At 39.4% G+C, this 14,573-nt stretch overlaps 1 protein-coding gene across 1 annotated transcript in view; it reads right to left on the reverse strand.

Annotated features, from left to right (window-relative positions):
• Positions 1–7,504: 7,504 nt before the first annotated feature.
• The window catches only part of LOC143849844 (ARM repeat superfamily protein), a 78,164-nt gene continuing 71,095 nt past the window's right edge, over positions 7,505–14,573 (reverse strand). Inside the window, exons 31-33 of the mRNA XM_077359109.1 lie at positions 9,158–9,706; positions 8,815–8,947; positions 7,505–8,159 (exon numbers count right to left, since the gene is read on the reverse strand). Of these exons, the coding sequence (XP_077215224.1) occupies positions 7,909–8,159; positions 8,815–8,947; positions 9,158–9,706 (933 nt within the window). The 3' untranslated portion in view covers positions 7,505–7,908. The remainder of the gene's footprint in view (positions 8,160–8,814; positions 8,948–9,157; positions 9,707–14,573) is intronic.

Raw genomic sequence — 14,573 nt, forward strand, 5'->3', positions numbered from 1 at the left:
TAGGAAAGGAAAACTATTTCTAAAATTCCCTACTTGTTAAGGGGATGATAAAAGATAACTTGAGCCAACCCTATTCAATTTTTACTTAGAGGGACCTTTAATTTATAATAATAATAATAATATCCTTCTAAATTAATTATAACCAATTATTTTCCTCAAAATAAAGGAAAGTACAATTTTTTTTCAAGAAATTTTTTTGAACAGAAATGTTTTTCTTGCAATCCAAACCGCAGGCCTTTAGGGAAAAACTTCTCCATGGAAAATAAGTTAACAAAACACTTGAAAATTCATTTTTCATGGGCCACGTGATAAGCCATGGCCGCACATTCATTTATTTCCGGCCCTCCCTGCCTCAAATTCCATCCCCAAAACGAGAAATTGTTTTATGAAATGGCGTACAAACACATACGCATCATCCCATCCTTGATATTTGATCCAACAGCAGCTTCTATAAAAGAGAGCTGCTGTTAGATCAAATATCAAGGGTGATACTTCTAACGTACCACCTTTACTCTTTTGTACGCCCCCAAAACCAATATATATATATATATATATATATATATATATATATAGAAAAATGATTGTGCGGTCGACCGTATCAAGCTTAGGTGCAGTCGAGGGCCCCAAACTCATGCGGGCCCACTTTGTTAGGATGACCCAAAGCATTCATTTGAAAGGCCCTTACATAGGGTATGTACAAAAAATCAGCTCCTTAGGATCATCCTAACCCATCCATTTGTGGAGGTCAAAATGAACATACACCGTTTGCCACAAATCTGCTCATCTTTGCCCTCCATTTTTGGAGGGGTTAGGATGATCCAATGGACCTGATTTTTTGTACACACCCTATCTATGATGGGGCCTTGCAAATGAATGGTTTTGATCAGCACAAAAAATGTAGGACCCATGTTTTTGGGCCCTCGACCGCACAATCTTATTCCTCATATATATATAACCCCAATATATATATATGAGAAAACATTTCCTACACACTTGTGTAGGTAAGTTACCTACACACTAGCTTAAAATACAGTGGGGGCCCACATTGTTTGGGTGATCCAAACCATTCATTTGAATGGTCCTCACATAGATAGGGTGTCCACAAAAAATCAGATCCATAGGATCATCCCAACCATTCAAACTATGGAGGCAAAAAATGGACTAATTTGTGAAGGTTTATACACGTCCATTTTACCTCCACAAATCGTAGGGTTGGGATGATCCTATGGATCTGATTTTTTGTGGACACCTTATCTCTGTGAGGACCATTCAAATGAATGGTTTGGATCACCCAAACAATGTGGGCCCCCACTGTATTTTAAGCTAGTGTGTAGGTAACTTATATATATATATATATATATATATATATATATATATATATAGAGAGAGAGAGAGAGAGAGAGAGAGAGAGAGAGAGAGAGAGAGAGAGAGAGAGAGTAGTAGGAAACCCTGTTAGAACCTTACAGGAATCATCATTGGTGAAATTTTCCCTTATGCAAGAAGGAAATTCCACTACAAGAAAAATGATATTCACCGACGGTCATGACCGTCGGTGCCTATGCCAAATAATGTCGGTGTAACTTACACCGACACTTTCAGTGAGCGTTGATGATGCTACCATGCCAAAAGGTATTTACCGGCGTTTATGAACGTCGTTAAAAATAAAATAAAAACGTTGGTGTTATGGTTATCACCGACATTTTAAGTAAACCGTTGGTGTATATAATATTACACCGACGGTCATGACCATCGGTAAATACAACGTGTATTTACCGACGTTTTGTGACCATTGGTAAATACAACGACGTTAAAGACCATCGGTGAATACCCTATTTAGCGTCGTTTTATGAGCGTCGTTTTAAGGACCATCGGTGAAAATGTATGGCCATACTATAAATGTTAGAATCATCAACGGTCCTGACCGTCGGTAAATGTAGATATTTTTTTATTTTACACTATAGCAGCAGTCATGACCGCTGCTAATTTACGATGTTAGACTTCAAAGCTCACCAGTATAACGGCAGTATATGTATCTTTTAGCACCGCTGTAAACGTGATAATTTATTTTAAAAAATATTTAATTTTGAAAATTCCCAAAAATGGGTTCAATAGATAACCTTCTTTACACTTTAGTACCTGTACTCAACATCACATTCACAATAAGACAATGTTGCAAAAGACAGTCATGACTCACATCCACATATATATTGAACCATATCCAAAACCTATTTGGATACACGACAATGTTGCAAAAGACAGTCATGACTCACATCCACATATATATTGAACCATATCCAAAACCTATTTGGATACACAGCCTTTGCATTAGATACACATGCAACCAGTTTACAAGTACAACATGTAACGAAATCTACATCCACAAATTTTATTAATGTAACATGTATACACAACATCCACATCTCACAGGAACTGAAGAAAATTATACATTCAGATGAGTCAATCTCCTATGTAAACAACATCTATATAATACATCTACTAGACTCTTATAGCTTATGCAACGTGCAAGAAGAGTATACATCGGTCCAATGATGGCATTCAAGACGGCTGCTTATACAACTTGTAACAAAGATAATGAAAATTTTAGTAGTTACACAACATGCCTGAATTTACAGTGTGAACAAACATTGGAATGAACACTAGAATCCACCGTCTCTCAGGGAGGCGGAGAAAACTAAAGACAATCCAATATCGGATAACCCTGCTACATTTCTCCACACATCACATCTAACATCCATGCCTAAAGAGAGCTGGGATCAGTATTATCTGTTATTAGAATAAACATTAGAATCCGCCGTCTCCCAGAGAGGCATGGAAGACTAGTGTTAATCCAATACCAGATTACACTGATATTTGTCTCTACACATCACATCTAATCCTAACTCATCACATCTAGTAAAGTAGTAAACATACACATGCACAACTACAACTAAGCAGGTAATGATAATGATAATGTGCAGATATGATAAACTAGAAAAAGCAGGAAAGGAATATAAGAGCAACAGCTAGGACTAATGTGTTGCTTTGTAGTATTGTGCCTTAGACAGGAAAGTCAAATGTCAAACCAAAGTTAGCACATCTAGCACAATACAACTCAACATATGGCTTGCGGATTAACATGCACAATGAACCAAATGAGCTTGTATATACATTGGAGACATCATCCTTGGAAGATGTTCAAGTCAAAAACTCAAGTCAAAGATCTCACAAGCATACCTTGTAAAGTGCTAAGAGAAGCTTGGAGATGAACTAGCATTGGTGACCACCTCATGTACCATTGACGATGTTCAAAAAATGGAGGAAGTCACAAAATCTAAAGAAAGTTGAAGAGTTCACTCACAAGTTGAAGATGTCCAAGAAAGTGCTAAGGAGACAAGACAATCCAAGATCATCAAGGTTCATTTTATAGATTCTATTGGAGTCCTCTTGTTAAATTTTTTGCACTTTCAAATGGTTTTCAAAAACAACTTGACATCTTTGAAAACTACCTACACACCCCAAAATGTGTTTGAAAACCTTGGACAAAAGCCCAAAGACCATGGCCTAAAGCCCTAAGGATTCTACTTTTAAAACCAAGTTTTTAAAATAGGGCCGGTCTACCGCGGCACCTCGGTCGACCGTGGGAAGTGTGCTGGAACTCCAGCACCCACCCAACGATAGAGGGCCGGTCGACCGCGGATGAGCTTCTGGAAATCCAGAGGCTATCCAACACGGTCAATTCGATCGACCGCAATAGGGTCGGGCGACCGCGAATAGGCATTTGGACCAAAAATAAAATGTTCAGAAAGGTTTAGGCGGGCGACCGCGCCACCTTGGTCGACCGCAGAAGGTTGAAATTCAAAATAAAAAATAAAGGACCAAAGGGTGGGCGACCACGACCCCTCAGTCGACCGCGCTTGCTAGAAAAAACTAATTGTTGGAGCCTGAACAGCTAATCTGTTTTGTGCCAGTTTATCACGGTTTTGCCCCCAAACGGTCATAGTACTACTTTGGCTATTTATACCTTATTCTAGACACATTAAACAACCTTTTGAAAGATTGATGTACATCTTTTTGAGCTTACACTTTTAAATTTAAGATTTTAGGTTTATCCTCTTCAACGCTTTGATTTGTGTATTTACATTTAACAAGAGGATCTCCATATAGCTTTATTAGTGTAATCTTTTGGAGAGATTGTGAGCTATTCATTGTTTGTATTAGCCTATCAAGAGGCATTGAGTGTGTTTTATCTTCTTCATTTTCATTGTAATCGGGGTCTACGATTTGGCCTAACAACAAAAGTGAATCAGGTTCACAAAGATAAGTGATTCCCTTGGAGGCGGTTTCAAAGAGGGATTGTTCCCTTGGAGGTGATGTACATTGTAAGGCTTGGAGATTTGGCGTGTGGAGTTTCATTTTTAGTGAAGGTAAATCCCAAGGAAAGACCAATGACTTGGGTGGTGAAGTAGGTCTGTTTGTGACCGAACTACTCTAAATCTTTGTGCAGTCTCCCTGCTCTCCTTCTTGCTTCATTTAGGTGTTTGGTAACATCCAACCTTTATTTATATTTATGTTTAATTGAACAAGAGTTAGATTTAAACTTGTAATGTTTTCAAAATCTTAATTAAATTTGATTGAAAATTTTAATTACCCAATTCATCCCCCCACCCTTTCTTAGGTTGCCTATCGGGATTTCAGAAAGCCTATGAGCGTTCTACCCAAAAAAAAAAGGTTGGTAAAACATTTTTTTGGCTCACTATCTGCCTTTTATTTTAAGGAGGCTTTCCATCCAGAGGGGATTTGGTTTCTTTCTTCTCGTATCTGTTTAAGAACCCGAGACCTTTGCAGAAGCAGCATCCCAGCAGTGTTGGCAACTAGTCATGCAATTGGAAATTGTCTCCACCTATCTGAGGACGTGGTAACAGTGTCATAGCATGTGCTATTACTGTGATAAGACGTTCTACAAGCCTTTTAGCTATGCATGGAATATGGTGGGGAGCAAGTTTCCAAAGAAAAGATGGCCAAATTATATTTGGAAGGATCATCTTAAAACCAGTTGTTTTCTATGGAAAGTTTGTGTGAAAGTTGTTCCCATGGATAGCAAGCTCAATATATTCATTCCCACCTAATCTATGTACACATGTTGCGCTGTGCCTAAGAAGAGCCGGATCATGTTTTTATTGAGTGATTTCACAAATTTTCTATTTGTTCATTTCGCCAACATCCTACAGGTTCCAATTATACGCAACCAGTCTATATGTGTCAGGATTCTGCAATTGTTTGAAATGTAAAAGAGGAAAAGAAATTCAGATTATGGTTTTACCGTAAAAGTTATCTCATCCCTAATAACATGGGAGATTTGGAGGGAGCGATGTAAACATGTATGGAGGGAATTGCCAAGCCTATTAATATAATCAGATGCAAAATATTGATATGGTGCAAGATGTTATCTAAATCGTTCACGCCGTCCCTAGAGTGCTATCATTGGAAATGTTGGACGTTAAGTGCTGTGGGGATTATTCCTAAAATGGTAACTTTTCCCAAGATGTTGAAAGTAGTGTGGGTTAAAGCGAGGCAAGGAGAGGTAAAGTTAAATACTAATGACGCATCTAGAGGGAATCCCGGAAATTTTGGTGGTGGAGTTATTAGAAATGATATGCGTAAGATGATCTTTTGCCTTTTCACATTATTATGATGTCGGCACTAGCCTACAAGCGGAAGCGAGATGTATGCTTGACGGATATAGGTATTGCAAGGCCCTGGGAGTTTCGAAATTTTGGCTTGAATCAGATAGTAAAGTTCTAATAGATGAACTGATGAAGGATCCACCATGGTCTATTTTTTATTAATAGAAGGAACATCAAGATCTTCTTCTAGATACTAAGCCAAGGATATTTCATCAATAGAGAGGCTAACCTAGTAGATGAGTCCCTAGCAAATTTTGCTTGTGACAATAAAGGTAATAGCATGTTCTATCAATGGAGAGACCTCTCTATATTGGCTAGGGGTGCTATGAGGTGTGATTTTCTAGGTATTCCTAGCATTCAAATTATGTAGGGTTTTTATTTTCTGTTTCTTGTATTTGAGGTAAGGTGCTATGTTCCCCTCGTATATTTTTGCATTCATCAATAAAATGTATGGTACTGACCCGGGTTCCTAAATAAATTCCGGGTTAAAAAAACTTTTGGTATTCCCTTCTCCCCGAACCACCTCATTATGGTTTCTTAATTCTCGTTTCTCTTGTCCCTTTTCTCTCCTTCGGAGCCTTCTCTCCCTAGGAGCTCTCTGGATATCTTCCTCTCTCCTTGGGTGCTCTAGGAATCAAATCTCCCAACAAGACATGCATTTCAGATGTCCTTCACTCTCCATCAGTTTTTGTTCTTGCCTTTTGGAGAGACTCAGATCTACCCTTCTTCTTTGTTGACTTCATTGGTGGGTTTCATGATGGGATGATCTTCGATTTCTGATATTTTTTGGGTTCTTTTGTTTTTATTAGGTGGTGGTAGTGGTGTGGGTGGATGTGACGTAGAGTTGGATTTTGTTGGCCGAAATAGAGATGTGATTAGTTACATTAAGTTTGTAGGGTTCTTTCTCCTTTTTTTTTAGAGGTTTCTGTGCATTTGTTGTGGATAGATGTTACTGTCAAAATCCAGTCTTCATAGAGTTTAAGATAAAAAAAGGTTTTAAGAATCTGCGACATCAAGATATTGGTCAAATTGAAACCCTAATCTTCAAGAGCATAAGATTAATAGAAAACAAATTCTAAGACATACAAAATTAACATCCACAAAAATCTATGCTTCTAGCTTGAAATCCAGTTGGTTTACGCGCCCCGGATACTGAGGCATTCAAGTCTAAATTAATGTTGTGCTCCAAAAAGAGGCATGAGAAGGACAAAAGATTAAGAAACTCTTGAAGTGCACAAATTTTTATGTTTACCAGATGCAATGCATCAGGCATGCAAAAACCTTCTTTCTCCCAAGCAGAAGAAAAAAAATTTAAGAACGGGAGAAAAAATATGGGAAATGTACCACATGGATTGAGCTCTCATTTAACAGGAGTTTTATATGGTGAACACAAGTGCATCTGCACCGAGAAAAAAGAACAATGAAGCCCACATGAATGGATGATCTTAATCATTCATGGGCTGGACCCGCCGCCGTAGATTTGAAATGTCTAAAAATTGGGCCCCGGAGTATGATGCTAACCCTTCGATTTTTTGATGTATGGTGCAAAAATCTCCACAAATCGAAGGGATAGGATCATTTTATGGAGCTATTTTTTGGTGTGCGGCATAGATACCATAGAGACCAACACATGAATGGTTCAGATCATCCATACATGTGGGCCCCGCAGGAACTTTTGCTGTGAGTGCACCATATAAAAACTCCAATTAACACGAGTACCTGATTAGAGATGGCAACATAAGTGGATGATAAGGCCAGACTTTCAGTTTCAATCACAATTCTGATCAAGACAACAACAGAAAAAAATAGTGACATAATAATGATAGGAAACATCTCAATCTTCTCATCGTGAACCATTATCATATAACTGATATCAATCATCTAACAGAAGCAGAACACATGTTTTTCAATTCAAAAGTACCTTCCGATGAGTCAAAAAATCATCAATCATATACTGATATCAACTGTCTTACACAGACAGAATATATAATATATGGTTTTCTACAGTTGCCCTACAAAATCGCATCTAGAGATGATTATAATCCAAAAATCCCTGATCGCCCACCCTTTAAAATTGTATTTGAGGCGATCAGGGAACCTACCCATGACCAGCTGCTTCAAATAGAAAGTATAAATACCTAACTAAAACAGAATGGCAAGGTTAGAACTTTACAAACTGTACACTCTTGAATCCTTTGTCCATGGGGGCGAAGATGCAGTACCTTTACCGTTTCCACATCTTCATTGTCATTATTTTCCTCCGCTTGTTAGCCTTGTGTTTAGCTGCCATTCTCAGCTTTCTCTTGGCATCACGGACAGGATCAATGGCAGCAATGAGCTTTTCTTCCTGTCTCCTCTTGTCCCTTTTAGCCTTAAGATTCTTTCTGATCAGATTATAAACTTGAACAAACTTCTCAACGCCTAATATTCCACGTATACTATCACGAACCTCTTCCGCTAATTGCTTGACTTCATCTGAATAAGATAAGACCCAAAATTGTCAGGAAGCACATCCAATGCAGACAGACTACGCAATAAGAATTTTAATAATCTTCACCATATCAGAATTTAAATCTTTAAACACAGGGAAAAAAAGGGCGGCCCAGTGCACAAGGCTCCCGCCATTGTGGGGTCTGGGGTGGGCTAGATGTATGCCACCTTACCCTGCTTTGCAGAGAGGCTGTTTTCATGACTCGAATCCGTGACCACCAGGTCACAATGGAGGAACCTTACCATTGCGCCAAGGCTCGCCCTCTCTTTAAACATGGAAATAACTATAAAAATGAATACAGGCAGGTCATAGAGAGTTTTTATGATATCTGCATACTTTCAACAAAGGAATAATACTGGGCAGCAATTAGTGCAAAATTATGTGGGGTCCACCAGTTTGGTGATCCAAATCATTCATCTGATGGGGCGTACAATAGATAGGTCAAGCACAAAAAAACTCATGCATTGTACAATCCTAAAACTCCATTTTTTTCAAGAGTATCTTTTTTTTTAAAGTTTCTAGGCCGTCCATTTTACATCCCACAATAATAATGGCTAGGATAATGGAGAAACATTTTGGCTTGCAGCCTATCTATGGAGATAAACAAATAAACTGGTAAAATAACTGACAAGGACTTACCGGCAATAACTTTCCCTGCAAATCCATCGCATACTTTATATAACGATACCAGCATATCCACTGCATAGTCATGGCAACCTTCCGAACCCATCTGTGATGAGATCATTCTGAAGCAATTGAAGACAACCTTCATCTGCACCCATTATACGGTATAAAATTAAACATGCAAATGTTTTCACATATGAGCATGGCACACATGTTTTAAAATTTCACAAAATAAGTACGCAGAAAAAATGGAAGTTTTGTGAGGTACTATCCAGTCAACGTGTCCGAATGGATTTCTAACAATCTTAAGTAGCCCTATAATAAAGGAACTTAATTCTCAAACCCCCAATATACATACCTGAATATTCTCCATTTGAAGTGCCAACCTTCCCATTCTTTTAAGCAAAAGTGCAACTAGGAATGACGCGAAGTTCTCACTATTGTCGTCTTCATTTTGTTCCTTTAGTATGGCAGTGCCAGTCACATCACTATTGGTAAGAGATTGGAGCATGCTACTTCCCTTCCTTGAACCAAGCAATTCCAAAGAATTATGAAAATGATGATTTTCACTTGGATCAAGATTAGAGAAAACCTCATGGCAGTCTCGGAATTTTCTTTGTTTTGCAAAAGAATGCAGACCACATATTGCAAACACTAAATTTTGTGTGATGAGATTGCCTGCCACATCATCAATTGACTGTGCTTTAAGTTGGCAGCATAGTGAAACTGATATTGCAAATAATCTACTTGGCTTCATCATTAACAAAGTTCCTAGGTTCAGTTTTTCTTGATCCAATCTGCTAGCCTCTGATACAGTCGCAAAATAAAACGCAACAAGCTGGTTGGATATGTTACGTAGCCACAAGTGAGGATACAACAGGAATTTACAGATTGCTTCCCATATCTCCTGGAAAAAATAATACAAGAAATCGATGCATCAGCCAAAAAATAGCATCCATTTCCATCAAATTACCCAATTAAGGCAAAGCTAATCTTGAAGCTCTACAGAGATCAGAAAAATAAAAAATGAAGCACAGTGAAAGCAAATATATTTTCAAAGCTAATTTCAATACCAATAAATGAAACAAAACTCTGAAAAAAAAATATGACTCATGGTCAATCAATATCAAGTGATGACATGTTTGTTCCAGTTAAGATGGTCACGAACCACTCAGATCATTAGTGAAGAGTACCTTAGGTACTAAAAGGTTTGGGATGCCTTGATTTGCCACTAGTCAGCTAATGCCCAAAAGTAGGGCAGATGAAAATTCTAATATCATTATAACTTGTGAAACAACCAGTTGCTCCAAAAGCTTAAGCTATTGGAGAAGGCGTTATTTAATCTTCTATACTTTAACACTCCCCTCACATGTGGACACTCTTTGTAGGGTTGGCCTACACGTGGCACAAGTGGCCCCTCTTTTGGGTTTGGCCATTGCATGTGGATTTTTGCCATCCGGGAGGTTTGAACTCAAGACCTTTGCTCTAATACCATGTGAAACGACCAGTTACTCCACAAGCTTAAGCTGTTGGAGAAGGCGTTAAGTAATCTTCTATACTTTAACATAACTAAATAAGGAAAGAGAGTTTCACACCATGCTCATCTTGCCCCCACAGAAGACAATCTCAAAGCTCGCATCAATCCGGAGCACACGTACCAAACAAAAAGATTTTGGAATTCAGGATACCAAACCTGAGACTCCACTCTTCAGTAGGTGCATCAGCTAATTGTTCTGCAATGATTCTACCTTTGACACTTCCAGGTGACATATGTGATGTCAAATTCTGTTAGCAACAGCAACCAACGAGCGGTCCTACCGATCAGGACTGGTTTTTCAAACAAATATTTCATCGGATCCATACGAGATATGAGAAAGATTTTCCATGATAACAAATAGTGCCTGAGCCTTTGAAAGGCCCATACTAATGCTAGACAGGTTTTCTTCAATTGAGTGTAATTCAGTTACTAGCATAAATAGGATCTATAGTGGGGGGATGTACATAAGAAATAAGTGCCCCTTACGCATGACATCAGGTCATAACTGTATACACAGGCTACATATCAAACCTTGGAGTCTGTGTCCAATTAGACTCAGCCTCATGACACCACGGCAATGCAGGTCATATGAAAATTTTCGTACTAATGTTGTGGATTTCGCAACATGTCGAACTCATCCGAGAAGCTGCTCAAAAGGATACCATTTTGAAGGACAAGTTTGAACAACTTCTACTTGAAGCAAACAAAGTCTATAAATATTTCAATCCATTAGAAAAAGAAGACGCCACCAGAGGTGAAGAAAGAGATCTTACCTAGCGTATGTTGTCACCTTCAGCTCAACAAGTTGCCTTCCGCCTGAAGCAACTCACTACCTGAGATACGTTGCTTTTCCCCCCAAATTCTTTGGCTGAGATTAGTAGGTGGAGAATTCAGGTTAACAAATGCACTTTGTCCTCATTCGGCAAAGCTTCTCATTCTGCCTCTTTCTAAGCGGATGAAACGAGCAAACACAAGATACTGAGAAGGCCTGAAACGACTTCATGTTGCTTCGAAAAATATATGTTTTACTACCACAAGGCAGAATTTGGAGAAACAAGTGTCGTAAGTTAGGATTGCATAACACACTCTTCTCGAGTTGTTTTGTTTTACAGTCTCCACGGAAGAAAAGTGCAGAAGTGTTGTAAAGCATTGCTATCGAAGAAGGGCAAGTTTAAAACGGTTCTGCTTGAAGTAGTTGAACTAGTTCGAACCATCGGAAGGAGACGAAGAAGAAGAGGACTTACCTAGTGACTGTCATCACCTTCCGTTGAATAAGTCGCCATCTGTGCCGCTAAGCAACTTGCTGCTTGAAATAGGTAAGTTCTTAGTTTTTTGCTCCATATTCTTTGCTTAGGATTAGAAGCTATGTTGCATGGATTCTTTGCCTCCCTCCGTCGAATCCGTGTTGACACGTCTCCACATCCGAATCGGGCATGGATTCATGTGGGACACACCCGGATTCTTGTCGTAGCCGTGTCCCGCACGAATCCTTTTTTTTCGGGAGAATCCGATTCATCGTTGTCTCTTTTGAAATGAGAATCCTATATATTTTCCCTTTAAATGTATTTTCTTCTTAAACATTTTTTATTTGAAATCCCAACCCGTACCTTTAAAAAGAAATGGTAGTCATTATATTGAAAAGGACCGAGATGGTCAAGTACAAAACAAAAAACCTGAAGCAGATACAAGATGACAAAGAATCAAGCGGGGATAGAGTCACAAAAACATCGCCTGTCACTACTCCCAGCTAACTACCTCCAACCCAAAACAACTATCCTAACCTAACACCCCGGCCCTTCTAGCCTTAACCTTGCACCTCGATCAAACCCATCTTTTACCTCCCAAACTCCAGACAGCAACCCCAACGCTATCTCCGGCTACCCATTGCCTCCGCCACTCAACACGGACCCAGATCCGGCAACCCACGGCTTCCCAAAGCATTTTGCCGGTCATCCGCCGCACCAATTCCGACATCCCACTTGCCTTCCGCGTTTCACGAGGGAGAGGAGGGTTTGGAATAACCGGTCGTCTCAGTACCGTCGTCCGCATCCTCCGTCATACTTTTTCTCCACCATCACCTCTACATCCAACCTCTTCCCTTTTTCCCTCGAATCTAGCCACCCTTTTTCGTACTCCGGCCACGTCCACCACTTCTGACTCACCAGCCCACCCTACCCAGTTCCTTATCATTTCCCCTTTAAATCCGGCCCACTCGGACCCAGATCCGTCCATTCCACACCTCTAACCACCATTGCTGCATCCCCTGTGAGATCTGTCCAACTCTCGGCATCATCTGGCCACCAACACCTCCCTTGCCCATCAAGGGAGAGATCAGAAAGTAGAAGAGATAGATCTAAGAGAAAGAGAGACCAAAGAGATAGAAAGAGGGGGGAACGGAAAAAGCAGAAAGAGAGAGATTAGGGAGAGATCAGAAAAATGAAAGAAAATGAGATAGGGGGAGAAAGAGAGAGATCAGGAAAGGAGAGAGGGAGAGAGGACCAGCGAGAGAGGGGAAAACACTAAAAAGGAGAGAGAGAGAGAGAGAGAGAGAGAGAGAGAGAGAGAGATGAAATTACCTCCCTCCCTAGGGTTTCCATCGACCTAGGGAGGGGGGAGAAGAAATCGCCCTTTTTCTCTCTGATCCTCGTTAAAAACTTTAAAAAAAAAAAATTCATAAATAAATATATATATATATATATATATATATATATATATATATATATATATATATATATATATATATATATATATGAGGAAAAGGATTGTACGCTCGAGCGTACCAAGCTTATGGTACGCTCGAGTGCCCAATCACATGTGTCCCACATTTTTTGTGGTGATCCAAATCATTCATTTGCAAGGCCCTATCATAGATAGGGTGTACCAAAAATCAGCTCCATTGAATCATCCTAACCCCTCCAAAAGTGGAAGGCAAAAATGGGCAGATTTGTGGATACACAGTGTCTGTCCATTTTGACCTCCACAAATGCATGGGTTAGGATGATCCTAGGGAGCTGATTTTTGGTACACACCCCATCTATGTAAGAGCCTCTCAAATGAATGCTTTGGATCATTCTAACAAAGTGGGCTCACATGTGATTGGGCACTCGAGCGAACCATAAGCTTGGTACACTCGAGCGTACAATCTTTTTCCGCTCTCTCTCTCTCTCTCTCTCTCTATATATATATATATATATATATATATATATATATAAATTTTAAATTTTGAAAATTTTGTTTTATTTAAAAATTACTGAATCTGAATCCTACCTTTGGGGGTTCGCCGAATCCAACAACTAGAATCCGTGTCGGATCCCGACACGTGAATCCGAATCCACCCATCACTGATTAGAAGTAGGTGGGGAATACATGTCAACATATGTACTTCATCCTCATTTGGCAAAGATTCTCATTCTCCCTCTTTCTAAGCAGGTGAAATGGGCAAACAAAAGAAAATGACAATCGTCCAAATCAACTTCGCAATGCTTCGAAAAATACACGCTTTTTCCTCCTAAAAGGTGGAATATGAAGAAACGAAGGTCGTGGGTTAGGATTGCAAAAGCAGTCTTCTCAAGTTTTTTGTTTTTTCATTCTTCGCACTGGAAAATAGCAAACATGTAAAGAATGGTTCTCGACTCGAATGTCACCTATCTCGTCTTTTTTCCACATTGAATAGAACTAGGTGAGGACTTCATGTCAGTTTCTATGGTTGAGGTTAGAAGTAGGGATTGCATGCCATCTTTGGCTAAGATTAGAAGCAGGTTGAGAGACCATGAGTCCGTGACATTAGAAGTCCTTCGTTTATTTTCCATGCTTTCTCTTGATTTTATAGTGATTGCACATCAACTTATTGTTACATAAATATGCAAATAAATATTAACATTACATCATAGTTTCACTCTCTTTTTCCACTTTTATGGGGACTGTTAAATGTATTGACGCCCAAGCAAGGGCATCTTCGTCTTCTACATATATATTAATATAATATGCGTATTGGGGAGAGTGGGTTTCTTTAACGCATCCTCTCTCTCTCTCTCTCTCTCTCAATTACGCCTTTTTCTCCCTCCACAGTTTCTCTCTCTGTCTCTTTCTCTCTCTCATACTTCTTCTCCCCTCCTTCTATCTCAACCATCATCATGTAGGTTTCTAACATTGTATCAGAGCCAAAGGTCTCAAGTTCAAACCTCCCGGATAGCAAAAATTCACATGCGATGGTCGGCCCAAAGTGGGACCACATGTG

The sequence above is a fragment of the Tasmannia lanceolata genome, unplaced genomic scaffold (assembly GCF_043159265.1).
Source record: "Tasmannia lanceolata isolate RefF3 unplaced genomic scaffold, GAP_Taslan_0.1 ptg000018l, whole genome shotgun sequence".
Lineage (NCBI taxonomy): Eukaryota > Viridiplantae > Streptophyta > Magnoliopsida > Canellales > Winteraceae > Tasmannia > Tasmannia lanceolata.